The sequence below is a fragment of the Cetorhinus maximus genome, chromosome 12 (genome assembly GCF_964194155.1).
Source record: "Cetorhinus maximus chromosome 12, sCetMax3.hap1.1, whole genome shotgun sequence".
Taxonomy (NCBI): Eukaryota; Metazoa; Chordata; class Chondrichthyes; order Lamniformes; family Cetorhinidae; genus Cetorhinus; species Cetorhinus maximus.
Window position 1 is genome coordinate 74,242,814 of NC_135890.1, and position 15,018 is coordinate 74,257,831.

General features: G+C 40.4%; 1 protein-coding gene across 4 annotated transcripts in view; it reads right to left on the minus strand.

The window, feature by feature from the left end:
- Positions 1–15,018, minus strand: part of hira (histone cell cycle regulator a) — a 116,041-nt gene that overhangs the window by 32,871 nt on the left and 68,152 nt on the right. For 3 of the 4 annotated variants that reach the window (XM_078553881.1, XM_078553882.1, XM_078553885.1), the window contains exons 14-16: positions 12,175–12,366; positions 2,225–2,392; positions 10–214 (exon numbers count right to left, since the gene is read on the minus strand). In XM_078553881.1, the coding sequence (XP_078410007.1) occupies positions 10–214; positions 2,225–2,392; positions 12,175–12,366 (565 nt within the window). The remainder of the gene's footprint in view (positions 1–9; positions 215–2,224; positions 2,393–12,174; positions 12,367–15,018) is intronic. The other variant, XM_078553883.1, reaches the window with a different exon arrangement.

Sequence of the window (15,018 nt, forward strand, 5' to 3'; positions counted from 1 at the left end):
GACCCATACCTGAGTTGCTATGGCTACAGGTGTTTGCTTTGTCTCTTTCCTCGGTCGACCTTTCTTCTTCTTTTCCACAACTTCTCCCTCAGTGTCGTTCTTACGTTTTGACAGCGATGAAATTTTCGAAGCTGGAATTTTCTCCTCACTGTCACTGCTGCTCTCCTGCACCTCTCTGGGCTTCAAGTCTTTGGAAAGTCCCTGCTCTTTACTCCTAGAAAGAGAGTCACAGCAGTTTTGCCTTATTCACAAACGGTAAACAATGCCACATTCACATCCACTTCAGTGTAGGATTTACGGTGATGAAAACTGCATAGCAATGGCAATCCCACATCACCTCCTGACCCTGCCCAATATTAACTACAACTCAAGGCAAAACAGCCTGCATTACATTAGCCTCATGCTGGATCGTTACAATGATGGGGGATATAAATGAGAATGAAGCCATCAGGCACCCAGAATTATTCTATCTACTGGAATGCTGGCCTATTAATTGTATAGAAAAGCCACACAGTACCACAGAATGGGTGGGTTGGGGATTTGGTGGTGGTGGTGGGGGGGGGCGTGTGTGTGTGTGTGTGTGTGTGTGTCTTGGTGAAGGGCTGAAGTTGGAGATTAATAGAATATTTTACCACTTCTTGCACTAAGCATCAGTGTCAAGTATTCCCTGGTTTAGATGGCAATGTGTTCACAACTCTAGCTCAAAAATGAAGGAAGTAATTGCATTTATTTATATGGCAACTCAGCACATCCTAAAGCATGTCACACCCAATGGATTGCAATGTTTAGGATCTCAATTGAGACTACATGTAGTGTCAATCAGTGTTGACTTACATGGAGCCAATTGATCAAGATCTTTACAGAAATCAGAGACAGAAGCTTTTTAAATCTTGGGCTAAATTTCACCCAAGTTACCACAAGTGAAAATATATTCAAATAATACTAACAAATGTACTGAATACGCTATAATCACAAGATTAATACGGGGTAATATTAATTCTCAACATTATAGATCAATGATTTAAGGAATTTTTTTCCCTCCTATCAACCCAGCCTGGAAACCTGCAGGATATCAGTAAACTCTTGTGAATATGCATACGTGTTACAGAGATTACTTGGAGAGCTATGTACATCAGTACTGAGTAAAGGTGCTGACCTAAATGAACCCTGAGTTTTATATCACTCTTCTAAAGTATACAGCTCATCTCAGCAAAGCATCCAGCACCCATTCCTACAACTCCACTAACATTCATGGCCCTTGCTCTAAAACAACCCACTCACCAACATTTCCCCTCTCCTGAATAAAGGACTTCATTCTGTGAGAACGAAAAAGTCTCAATTCTGTCTGCCAGCCTAGCACCATCTTCAGGGCTGCTTCAGCTTTGTCATGTTATAATTATTGCAAGGAACTCCAATACATTCCATTAAACAACTAGAACTTATTTTTTGGCTTGTTTATCTTTTTCTTTCCTTCCCTCTTCTTGTCTCTATTCTTCTATTCTCAGATTCCTCACAGCATTAGAATGTCGGCTACACCAGTTGTGGGGCCGAGGGATCCAAGAATATGTATACTTGTCATTAAGAAAGGTGAGAGATCTTTGGGATACCTGTCCTACCCAGTCACTGGAGTACTGATTTGTGCACTTTCTAAACAATGAGCCTATGCAGAGCAAAGGGGAAATTGTCTGCTGTTTGATAAGTAGAATTGGCTTAGAACAACCCAAGCATTTTAAACCTCAGCCAATGGCCTCTCTCCATATCAACACAAAATCTGAAAAAAATAACTAGGTCAAGCCTCCACTGCCAATTCTGCAGAACTATAAAGAAATATAAGTATAGATTTTATACATTTAGCAGCATGATTGAGTCACCTTGTATTACCACATATTCAGCCTCAACTGTCCACTGAAGCATACCTTCAAGAAAAAACCAAACATAATCTGAAACTCCTTTATATGACATAATATGAATGGAGAAAATCACCCATAAATGGGTGCTCAATGTCACAAGGGAGAAATTCAACATAAAATGTCTTTGGAGATCTTCTACCTGGCATTTCTTAAGAAACAATGCATATAGATATAGCTTTCCATGTAACAAAGATGTGATAAGTCAAAACAACAGAGCCCAACTGTACCCATTTTTCACCCATAGATACACTCCCCTCATTCCTCTCTTGGTTGATCAAACTGAACCCATCCAAGGCACATCCATGTGGCCATACCTGTCCAAGTCACTCTGTCTGGCAGAAGAGATGGGAGCTGTTCCTGGAGTTGATTTGGATCTTTCAGTGAACCTGGAATCTAGAGCTTTCATTGGCTCAATCCGTGAGGGTGAGGTCAATAGTTGAGTGTTCGTGGGTATGGCAGTGGACGTACTAGTAATCGCAGACCTGAAAAACAAAGACAATTCTGTACTGTACAGGTGTCTCTCTCACCTATATCACACCCCAATAACATACAGGTACCTTTGACCATCTACACTACTATCTGCTAGGTACAGGCACCTGTCCCACCTACAATTTAACATTATGTATAAATTATAAGTATAATCAACCCACCAGGATGGCATTAATTACTGTTGAGTGCTTACAGTGTGGCAATGTCTTTTTAATGGTGTAACAGGTTAGCATTACAAGGGCAACGCTTTACACTGTTTTGCATTTGATTACCATTCTAAGTTTACATGTTGCTTTTATCTTCTCCCATTTTCTCTTGCCCAAATAGGGTTAACGTGCTAAGAAACAGCATTACGTAACTTCACCCAAATGAGTACCCCTCACTTGCAAATCCAGATAACTAGTAAGTTGCTCAATTATACTTTCCAACAGATGTTGCTACATATCATTTAGGACTTGACCCTCCTGCTCCAAGGCCAGGAATACTGACGGCAATAGGAACATAGGACTTAGGAGTAGGAGTAGGCCATTCGGCCCTTCGAGCCTGCTCCACAATTCAATAAGATCATGGTTGATCTGGTTGTGGTCTCAACTCCACTTTCCTGTCTGCCCCCATAACCCTTGACTCCCTTGTCTATCAAAAGTCTGTCCAACTCAGCCTTGAATAAATTCAATGACCGAGTCCCCACTGCTCTCTGGGGAAGAGAATTCCACATGCTAACAACTCTCTGAAAGAAAAAAAATTCTCATCTCAGTCTTAAAGGGAGACCTCTTATTCTTAAACTATGTTCCCTAGTTCTAGTCTCCCCCATGAGTTGAAAAATCCTCCCAGTATCAACACTGTCAGGTCCCCTCAGGATCTTAAATATTTCAATAAGATCACCTCTCATTCTTCTAAACTCCAGTGGGTATAGCCCAACCTGTTCAACCTTTCTACATAGGATAAGCCCTTCATCCCAGGAATGAGTCCAGTGAACCTTCTCTGAACTGTTTCAAATGCATTATATCCTTTTTCAAATAAGGAGACCAAAACTGTATGCAGTATTTCAGATGTGGCCTTACCAATGCCCTATACAGCTGCAGTAAAAATTCCCTACTTTTATATTTCATTCCCTTTGCAATAAGCAGCAATATTCCATTTGCCTTCCTAATCACTTGCTTTACCTGCATACTAATTTTTTGTGACTCATGTACCAAGACACCCAGATCCCTTCGTACCACCGAGTTCTGCAATCTCTCTCCATTTAAATAATAAACTGCTTTTCCATTCTTCCCGCCAAAGTGGACAAGTTCACATTTTCCCACATTATACTCCATCGGCCAAATTTTTGCCCATTCACTTATCCTATCTATATCCCTTCGCAGACTCACTATCTCCTCTTGACAACTTACTTTATTACCTATCTTGGTGTCATCAGCAAATTTAGCTGCCATATATTTGGTCCCTTCATCCAAATCATTGATATAGATTGTAAATAGTTGAGCCCCAGCACTGAACCCTATGGCACTCCGCTAGTTACACCTTGCCAACCCGAAAAAGACCCACTTATTTCTACTCTCTGCTTCCTGTAAGCTAAGCAATCCTTTATCCATGCAAATATATTACCATTGCACCATGTGCTCTTATCTTGCGTAGTGACATTTGATGTGGTGCCTTATCAAATGTCTTTTGGAAACCCAAACACACCACATCTACAGGTTACCCTTTATCTATCTTGTTTGTTACTTACTCAAAAAACTAATAAATTAGTTAAACACGATTTCCCTTTCACAAAGCCACGTTGACTCTGCCTGATCATATGACTTTCTAAGCATCCTGCCGTAATCTCCTTAATAATGGATTCTAGCAATTTCCCTATGGCAGATGTTAAGCTAACTGGCCTGTAGTTTCCTGTTTTCTGTCTCCCTCCTTTCTTGAATAACCATGTTACATTAGCCATTTTCAAATCCACTGGGACCCTTCCAGAATCTAAGGAATTTTGGAAGACTATAAACAACGCATCTACTATCTTTGCAGCTACTTCTTTTAAGGCCCTGGGATGCAGGCCATCAGGCCCTGGGGACTTGTCAGCCTTTTGGTCTAATAGTTTTACCAGCACCTTTTCCCTAGTTATGGTGATTGTTTTAAGTTCCTCCCTCCTGTTCACCTTTTGATTTTTAAGTATCTTTGGGCAGTTTTCTATGCCTTCTACAGTGAAGACAGACACAAAATACCTGCTCAACGCCTCCACCCTTTCTTTGTTTTCCATTATCAATTTCTCAAACTCACTTTCTAACAGACCAGCACTAGCTTTAGTTACTCTTTTCCTATGTAAATATTTGTAGAAACTCTTACTATATGTTTTATATTACAAGCTAGCTTTCTCTCATACCCTTCTTCCTTCCTCTATTTTTTTTTTTGTCATTCTTTGCTGGTTCTTAATACCAATCTTCTGATCTACCACTAATCTTTGCAGGTTTTTACAGTGTTTCTTTCAGTTTGATATAACCCTTAACCTCTTTATTCAGCCATGGATGATGCATCCTTCTCAAAGAGTCATTGTTTCTTACTGGGATAAATCTTTGCTGAGTTATTAAATATATCTTCTTAAAACTCTGCCACTGCATCGCTACTGTCCTACCTTTTAAACTAGTTTCCCACTTCACTTTATTCATACAATTCATAAAGATTGACGTAGATGAGCAAGGACATTCAGCTCACCCTCACTCACTGATCCGTAAAGGCTCTATATACCATATTAAACTTATGTACAAATCTGGATTTGTGCCTCCATTACCAGCAATTGGTTTAATGTCAGCTTGGGATGTTTTATCATGTTAAAGTCACAATATAAATGAAACCAGCTGTCATTGTTTTCATCACCTTGTGCAAAGAACTTGTGGCATTCGGCCTAAATTTGTCTTTCCCTAGTTTGAACCCATGACTATTTGTTATTACTTAATTTAAGCAGTATTTCAAATTTACCATTTGATCTCAAATATCCCACTACAAAGCCACCTCTGAGTGACCTGCAAAGGTGAAATGTCCATGTTTCTTTTGTGTCTCTTCTGACACTAGAAAATATCATAGTACCCCTTCCATCCCCTGGCTCCGACAGTTAAGTCGGAATGTGCACGATCCTGTGGTCTTCCAGTACAAAATGAGGCAGACAGCATGCTTAGCATCCATGGTAACATTTTAGCCTGAGTCAGAAGCTCAACAGACTTGAGCACATAATCCAAGCTGCTACTCCAGCGCAGCACAGAGGGAATGCTGCAATGTCAGAAGTGTCATGTTATGGATGAGATGCTAAACCATCTTCCCTCTCAGGAGGATGTGAAAGAACCTATGTCATTATTTCAAAGGAAAGTTCTGCCAGTATCCTGGCCAATATCTATCCCTCAATTATCATCACTAAAAGCAGAAGATCTGGTCGTGCATTTCTTCGATGTAAGTGGGATTGTGCTGTGAGAAATTAGTTGACATATTTCCTACATTACATTTTTTTTTTAAAAATTCATTCACGGGATATGGGCTTCGCTGGCTGGTCCAGCATTTATTGCCCATCCCTAGTTGCCCTTGAGAAGGTAGTGGTGAGCTGCCTTCTTGAACTGTTGCAGTCCATGTGGTGTAGGTACACACACAGTGCTGTTAGGGAGGGAGTTCCAGGATTTTGACCCAGCGACAGTGAAGGAACAGCGATATATTTCCAAATCAAGATGGTGAGTGACTTGGAGGGGAACTTCCAGGTGGTGGTGTTCCCATGTATCTGCTGCCCTTGTCCTTCTAGATGGTAGTGGTCTTGGGTTTGGAAGGTGCTGTCTAAGGAGCCTTGGTGAATTCCTGCAGTACATCTTGTAGATGGTACACACTGCTGTCACTATGCGTTGGTGGTGGAGGGAATAATGTTTGTGGATGCGGTGCCAATCAAGCGGGCTGCTTTGTCCTGGACGGTGTCAAGCTTCTTGAGTGTTGTGGGAGCTGCACTCATCCAGGCAAGTGGGGAATATTCTATCACAATCCTGATTTGTGCCTTGTAGATGGTGAACAGACTCTGGGGAGTCAGGATGAGAGTTACATCAGTGACTTCATGTCAAAAGTATTGCATTGTTGATAAAGCACTTTGGGACAGTCAGAGGTTTTAAAGCTGCTTTGGAAATACAAATAAATATTTATATTTTGAAAGGATTTTAACAATCATGTGATCACCACTGTTTCTCAATGTTCCTGATGTGGAGATACCAAAATAATTTAAAGCCAAGATTGTGATGATCCATTTAGTGTGGACATTAGTGCTGCAATGTAATGATTTTTATTATTAATTACATATTACAGCCTGACCTTTTATCTTGACTCCCACATTAACAAAATACCTTTTGCTTTGCATTACCAACTGACCCATAGCTTACATGTCTTAAGCAGAGAGGTGATCCAAGTATGTTATTTAACTAATTAAGTGAGGAAATAATATAGAAGCAATAAAATATTTTGTGTAAAATTAAAAAATGGAATCATATGGTAAATGAATCACAAGCTGAACTTATTTGTAATAGTAATAATGGACTAGACTGCCACCTAGTGTAACTTGGGTCAATTTAGTTAAAAGTATTCAAAAGCGCATTTTGTTCAGCAGAGCTGAGTGCTATGGTTTTGGGTTAGAGAAAACAAATCAGAATCATTCACAATGGATCTTAGAGACCAGTTCCACATCAAGCAAGCACAGCACAATGTCACTTGCTGAGAAAATTGCAGCTTGAAAATGGCGACAAATAGAACAGGCACACAATAAATATAGTCACTGTTTAACACAAAATAACTTCAAAGAAACAGCCGAGATGTCTCAGACACCTTGAGAATTCTTGGTGATTGAAAAGTTGTTTGGATTGATCAATCAATAAGCATGTTGTTAAAATTCAGAAAACCAGCATTGTTGTACACAATGCAGCTAACAGCAATGGTTGACAGCTTAATTTACTCATTAACGGTACCCATTAGGAACATAGGAGCTGGAATGGGCCAGTCGACCCCTTGAGCCTAGTAAATTAGATAATTTACCTCCACACCACTTTTCTATGCTATCCCCATATCCCTTGATGCCATTAGTGTCCAGAAATCTATCAATTTCTGTCTTGAACATGATCAATGATTGGGCTTCCACAGCCTCTAGGGTAGAGAATTCCAAAGATTCATCACCCTCTGAGTGAAGAAATTCCTCCACATCTTGGCCTTAAATGGCCCACCCTTTATTCTGAGGCTGTTTCCCCTGGTTCTAGACTCACCAGCCAGGGGAAACATCCTATCTACATCTACCCTGTCGAGCCCTGTCAGAATTTTATATGTTTCAATGAGATCACCTCTCATTCTTTGAAGCTCTAGAGAATACAGGCCCAGCCTCCTCAATCTCTCCTCATAAAACAATCCCGCCATCCCAGGAATAATCTGGTGAACCTCCGTTGCAATCACTCTATGGCAAGTGTACCCTTCCTTAGATAAGGGGACCAAAACTGGACACAATCCTCCAGGTGCGGTCTCGCGAAGGCTCCATATAATTGCAGCATGACATCTTTACTCCTTGACTCAAATCCCCTTGAAATGAAGGCCAACATACCATTTGCCTTCCTAATTGCTTACTGCAACTGCGTGCTAGCTTTTAGTGACTTATGAACAAGGGCACAAAGGTCCCTTTGGACATCAACACTTCCCAACCACTCACCATTTAAGAAATACTCTGCCTTTCTGTTTTTTCTACCGAAGTGGGTATCTTCACACTTATTCACATTATATTCCATCTGCCATGTTCTTGCCCATTGACTTAGCCTGTCTAAGGTTATTTTAAAAGATAACCACCAATGCATCCACTATCTCTATAGCCAGCTCCTTCAACCCTCTGGGATATAACTCATCAGGTCCAGGGGATTTATCAACCTTCAATCCAATTAATTTTTCAAGTATTACCTCTTTATTATTACTAATTTCTTTCAGTTCTTCATTTTCGCAAGCCCCTTCCTTCTGTATCTTCCTCCATGAAGACAGACACAAACTAATTGTTTAGTTTCTCCACCATTTCCCTATTCTCCAACATAAATTCTCCTGTCTCCACCTGTAATGGACTCACGTTTGTCCTTGCTAAACTTTTCCTTTTCACATACCTAAAGAAGCTTCTACAACCCACCTTTATGTTTCTCATTAGTTTGCATTCATATTTTCTTTCCCCTTTCTTTATCAGTTTTCTCAGTCCTCCTTTGCTGGATTCTAAATTGCTCCCAATCCTTGGGCTTTCCAATTTTACTGGCGACCTTATAAGCCACTTCCTTTGAACTAACACAATCTTTTAACTTCTTTTGTTAGCCATAGTTGATTCATCTTTCCTGTTGGGATTTTGTGTCTTAGAGGAATGTATATTTCTTGTAGACCATTTAAAACTTCTTTAAATACTAGCCATTGCCTGTCTACTCTCAATTTTTTTAGTGTATTTTCCCAATCCACCATAGCCAACTTCCCCTTCATACCTTCATTGTTTCCTTTATTCAGATTTAAGACTGTAGTTTCAGAATAAATTATATTACTTTCAAACTTAATGCAAAATTCTATCATATTATGGTCACTATTTCCTAAAGGCTCCTTTACAGCAAGGTTATTCATCAGCCCTTTCTCATTTCATAATACTAAATCTAAAATAGCCTGAGATCCCTAGTTGGTTCTACAACGTATTGCTCCAGAAACCCACCTCATACACACTCCAGGAATTCATCCTCCATAGCATTAGTGTTAATTAGGCTTACCCTATATATGTAAATTTAAGTCACCCATTATTACCTTATTACTGTGTATCTGCTGATCAATCCCTTTGATCATCCCAGTAATCTTTCAATGGAAAATACCAAGAGTACAAATCTACAATGACCGCATGAAACATGGGAATTTAATTGGGCGCTTCAGCTGATTAAAAGCACTGCATAGATGCAGGGGAATATCTCATTCCTTAATGAACAAAGTAAAGTACTAAAATTAAGTTTTACCAGAAGATCTGGGTCAGAATAAGGTTATACTTCAGAATGAAAACACTACAATTCATTTCTGTTATTTTGTGCGGAACACAGAGAAAGAAAGAACTGCATTTATATAGTGGGACACCGGGGATAATTTCCTTGCTGTTCTTCAAAATAGTGCCACCGGATCTTTACATCCATCAGAGCAGGCAGATGGGGCTTTGATTGAACATTTCATCTGAAAAATGGCACCTCTGACAATGCAGTGCTCCGTCACTTTTGCACTAAAGCGTCAGCTTTGCTTTTTGTAGTCAAGCCATCGAGTGGGACTTGACCTGGAACCTGGTTATTCAAAGGCAACAGTGCTACCATCTGAGCCATGGCATGCCTAACTCGCTTTACAGCAACAAAGTGAACCAAACTTGGTAAACACCTCTAAGGACTTCAAAATATAGCATTTTTGTACTTATTACTGGCCATTTTAGGGGCCCAGTGACAGCTCTAAGAACTCCCAGGCCAATAGCCAAAGGATTTTTCTGCACTGTTCCAATCACAGAAAAGCAGCCCCCAGCTGCACTGTAACACATCAAGTTGTCACTTTTGAGGTCCAACAGAGACCGCTAACATTAGTAACAAATTAGAGGTTGGTTTTGCACTGCAGTCCGTTTATGATGGGACCTGAATCTTTAAAGTCAGCAGAGAAGTTTTCCATTCCATCCGTCCGAATTGGATTCAAACCTAGGTCCCAAACAATGGCACCAGGTATATTTTTGGCTCCCCTTCAAGGGGAATTAATTATCTTTCTGATGAAAGATAATCGACTTGAAACTTTAACTGTTTTTCTCTCTCCAGATGCTCAGGACCTCCTGAGCATTTCCAGCATTTTCTATTTTCCTTGCAGCATCCGCAGTATTTAGCTGTTGAATTAACGATGTTTTGTTTAGTCGGCACTTCGTGGCTGCAGTACTAATTTATTGCCCATAGATGGCACTGTTGCTCCACCGCCGTCTAACAGGCCTTTTCCTTTCGAGTGGGGGAGGGGAACGAAACTAACTTCAGGGACAGACCAGAGTTGTCTCACAGAAACTGAGAATTCTTGATGATCGAAAAGTCAGTCGGATTGATCGATCGATAAGCATTCTATTAAATATCAGAGAACCTGTATTGGTGTACACAGCGCAGCTAATAGGCTGACTGCTCAATTTGTTCATTCACACCGCCCGTTTATCCCAGGAACGTGTCAATGGAAAATACCGAGAGCCCGAACTGCAAAAGGTCCAAGACCGCGTGAAACGCAGGAACTCAACTGTCTACTGCAGCTGATTAAAAGCACTGCATAGATGCTGGAGGATATTTTGTCACTGAAGGAATAAGACAAAAGGATTAAAATAAAGTTTCACCCAAAGATCTGGATCAGAACCAGGTTAAACTTCAGGAAGAAAGCACTAGAATCCATTAAGATAAAAGCAAAAAACTGCGGATGCTGGAAATCCAAAACAAAAATAAAAATACCTGGAAAAACTCAGCAGGTCTGACAGCGTCTGCGGAGAGGAACACAGTTAACGTTTCGAGTTCGTATGACTCTTCAACAGAACTAGATCGTTGATGAGTTATACGAACTCGAAACGTTAACTGTATTCCTCTCCGCAGATGCTGTCAGACCTGCTGAGTTTTTCCAGGTATCTTTATTTTTGTTTTTGACTAGAATCCATTTCTGCTCTTTTGTATGGAACACTGTACAGCAACAACAAACTGAACCAAGCTTGGTAAACTCTAATTCAGGACTTGAACAAGCATCTGCTTTTACTTCCGTTTGTGTGTATTTATGTTATCACTGGCGATTTCAGTGGCCCAGTGATAGCCCCAAGTACTCCCAGGTCACAACCGCCAAAGATCATTTTACACTGAAACAAAAACAGAAAAAGCTGGAAAAACTCAGCAGGTCTAACAGCATCTGTGGAGAGAAAGACAGAGTTAACGTTTCGAGTCCGTTTTTTTTTGCTTTTATCTTTTTACACTGTTCCAGTCTCAGAAAAGCGCCTCCTTAATGCAACGATGTGACACATCCAGTTGTCCCTTTGAGGTCCAACTAATATTAGTAACAAATTAGAGGTTGGTCTTGCACTGTGATCCACTTATGATTGGACCTGAACCCTCAAAATCAACAGAAAAGTTTTCCATTCCATCAGTCTGAACTGGATTTCAACCTAGTTCCCAAACAACAGCACCAGACATACTTCTGACTTCCCTTCAATTAACTATCTTTCTGATGAGAGATCTTGACCTGAAATGTTAACTCTTTCTCTCTACACAGATGCTGAGTATTTCCAGTACTTTCTATTTTTATTTCAGCATCCGCAGTATTTTGCTTTTGAATTAATGATCTTGTTTTTGTTCAGTTGCACTTTGTTGCTCTCGTACTAATTTCTTGCCCATAGAGGGCATTGTTGCTCTATTATAACCACCACAGTCCAACTGCACCTGTGTGGGTCACGCTCCTTCCTTTCGATTGGGGGAGGGGAACAGTCATGTTTTGCTGCTCCTTACTTTCTGCAGTACATTGCAAACAGCTCTACATTTTTTTTGATTTTGTTAAGCACTCATTAGATACCCAGGTTGGGATTAACTGGACCGCCTCATTCTCTAAGGGTACAGCTCACTAGTTTTACTAGGTTTTATTGCATCCGACCAGACTGACTAACTAAATAGAGCATTGTGCTCAGTAGCTAATATGAGCTGGGTTTGTATGCCCATGTATCTGTGTACCACTGCTCAAATCCAGTTTTGCTTGGTCTTGTGCACCTTACCCGTCTTTGTTGGGGGTATCCTCAGCTGACTTTGCAGTGGCTGGCGCAGGATCCTGAGTTAGTTTAGTGGAGACGGACTTGGCAGCATTAGAGTCTGAGGACGGCTGCGGCTGGCTGATCTGTGAAGGCAGCACTGACCCTGGAAGTGCCCCTGTGATAGGTACACTATTAAAAAAAGCGGTCGAAAAATCCCTAATAACAGAACAAAACAAAAGGCAGCTCATGAGACAAGCTTTTTCATGTCATCAATATTATGTGATTGTTTTTGAGTAATTAAACACTGCATTATCTCGCAAATGAAAACAATAATTTTGTGGAGTTCAACAATTCAAGCCATTGCTTCTATCATAGCTCAGAGTCTGGTATTGAATCATGCTTCATTTACAGATGCCAAATGCAAGAATCTCCAATTGCTTTACCTTGAATTCAGTCATTGTAGGGTTCTGGTCTATCCTTCGCTACAAGACAGATCTCCAGAGTTAGACATGTAGCACATAATGAAGAAGCTATAAGGACACTTGTAGCACAAAGCCCTCAAATGGAAGTTGGCCTAAGAGTTTTCAAACCTCACAGACAGGGGCCAAATCAAAAGGGTCACTTGAAGTGTGCAAGATGGTAGAATGGAAAATTCCATAATTATATTTATTCATTTGCTGCACAAACAGACACTATCTAATAGAAGTCAGTGGAGTGAAACATGCTACTGCTCCTGTTTGATTCTCAGATAGTCCTTGACTTTTCTGAGGCTCATGACCAGTGGCATTTGTAACAAGGCAAAACCATCCCCTCTTGGCATTCTTCACCCTCCCCCAACAATCCCACCTCCAAATCCACAAGAAACTGTGTCCCACAAATGTCTCTGGCAGATCCCACCAGCTAGGAATGTACCCACATAGTTTAATTAGCATCACGAGGAACCACTTGGAAAGGTTCTGGATCAAAGTTGGATCACCAACAGTGCTTGTGATGGGGTGGGGAAGCATGGGCAGGGAAGTGAAAGAGAGACAATTCCCTCACACTATTTTTTTCCTGCAGCTCGGCAATGAGGTTAATCAGTTAAGCATCATGAGCAGGATGCCCGACTCTTGGGATGAGTGGGCCAAGTCCAGGCATTCCTACTACCGAATAACCCTACAGAGGCACAGTTCCACTGGACTGGGCTTCAAGGCACTTTCTCAAAGCAAGCACTGCAATTTGGAGGATATGAGTTCCTGCAAAAGGTCATTATGTGGTGCTTTATCATAATTAATGCAAGAGAAACATTAAGGTGCTCAATTTTTGTCAGACAGTATTCATAAAATAAAAATGTTTGTAAAAGGCCATTTTTTATAGTTCTCCCTATTTTGAAACTTATGAACACAAAAGTTACATCTGCCAAACATTATAGAGATTTATATGGTTAATTATCTATGGTACAGTCTATTTTTAAAGATGCATCTATTCAGTGAGTTTAAAATGTATATATTTATATAAATTAGTATCTCTAGTATCGAGATCACTGTCACCATGCTGTTCCAAGGTGAATCATCCTCAAAGACAGACCTCCTCCTGATTCCCCACTCCCACAAACAGATTTCAAAGATCCTGGAAGAATAACTGTGGAAGCTGATCCAGGATAATTGTTCTCTCCTGTGAAGCATTGATAGTGGAAGACACAGTTGGGAAGAGTGTAGTAAAAAGGGAATTAATTGAGGAAGAAACTCATGGAACAAGTTAATGGGCCCAGGACATTGCTCGTGTCATCAAGAGACAATTGATTATATTGCTGGAGAGAGATTGAATAAAAGAACATGATGATGCCAAGATCCAAGACGAGCATTGTTTATGTTCAATATAATGTCTTTTGCCTAGAAACTTTTAGTAATGTTAATCCTTCACCTGCCCTGAGAACATTTGTACCAGAGACAATCAGCCACTCTGCAATTCTTCCAGAAACCCCTCTAACCTTATACTCCTACTTCAAATCTCTCCTAGTATTATGTCCTTTAGGACACTGATTAGCACAAAACTTCGCAGCTTAAATTTAAAAAGTGAAGCAACTGCCGTCAACATAATCAGCAATTAATACATGTCACTTGAATACTTTCACTTGCCGTACACATCAATAAGTTGAAATATCTTATACAATAAATCAGTTCTAAAGGCTGTCACTATCATTTCAACCATTCATGCTAGCAGCACCCCACAAACAGCAATTAGACAGAATGGGCGATCTATTTTTCAGCAGTACTGTCTGAAAGGAATGTTGGACAAATCTACAGGACTTCCTGGTCATCTTTAAGTAGTACCATGGGATCTTTAACATCCCTGGGAGGAGACAAAAGGCCTCTATTTAACATCTCAAACAGAGAAGGAGTTACCTCTGACAATGCAGCACTTCTCCAGTGTTCCACTGGATCGTGTGCTCAAATCTTAGTGCTGGCTTGAGCCCATGGCTTTCTGACCCAGAGGTGAATGTTTATCAACTAAGCTATAGGCAGAAACACTTCTATCCCATCTCACTAGACAGAATTCAGAACATGTATGTTTGAAGCCAGGGGAAAGCTGGGGCATGACTGTGGAGGAGCTCCAACAGCAACTACTTCAGTTTTCTTCATAATAAGGTTTTTACAATAGCAGTAGTAAAGCTTAGTCAGAGTAGTAGGGTTTATTAACCAAAATAAATAAAAATTAAAAATAAAATAACTAAAACTTTTAATTAAAATAAATCCCTAAGTTCCTTTCCAGCCCTGAGCAAATGCCTCGAACCCTGGCACTGGGCAGGCATCACAGCTGTCTGGACTTTCGCTCTTTGCTGCAGAGAACAGTGTCAATCGCTCTCACTATATTGTCCCCTACTACCAC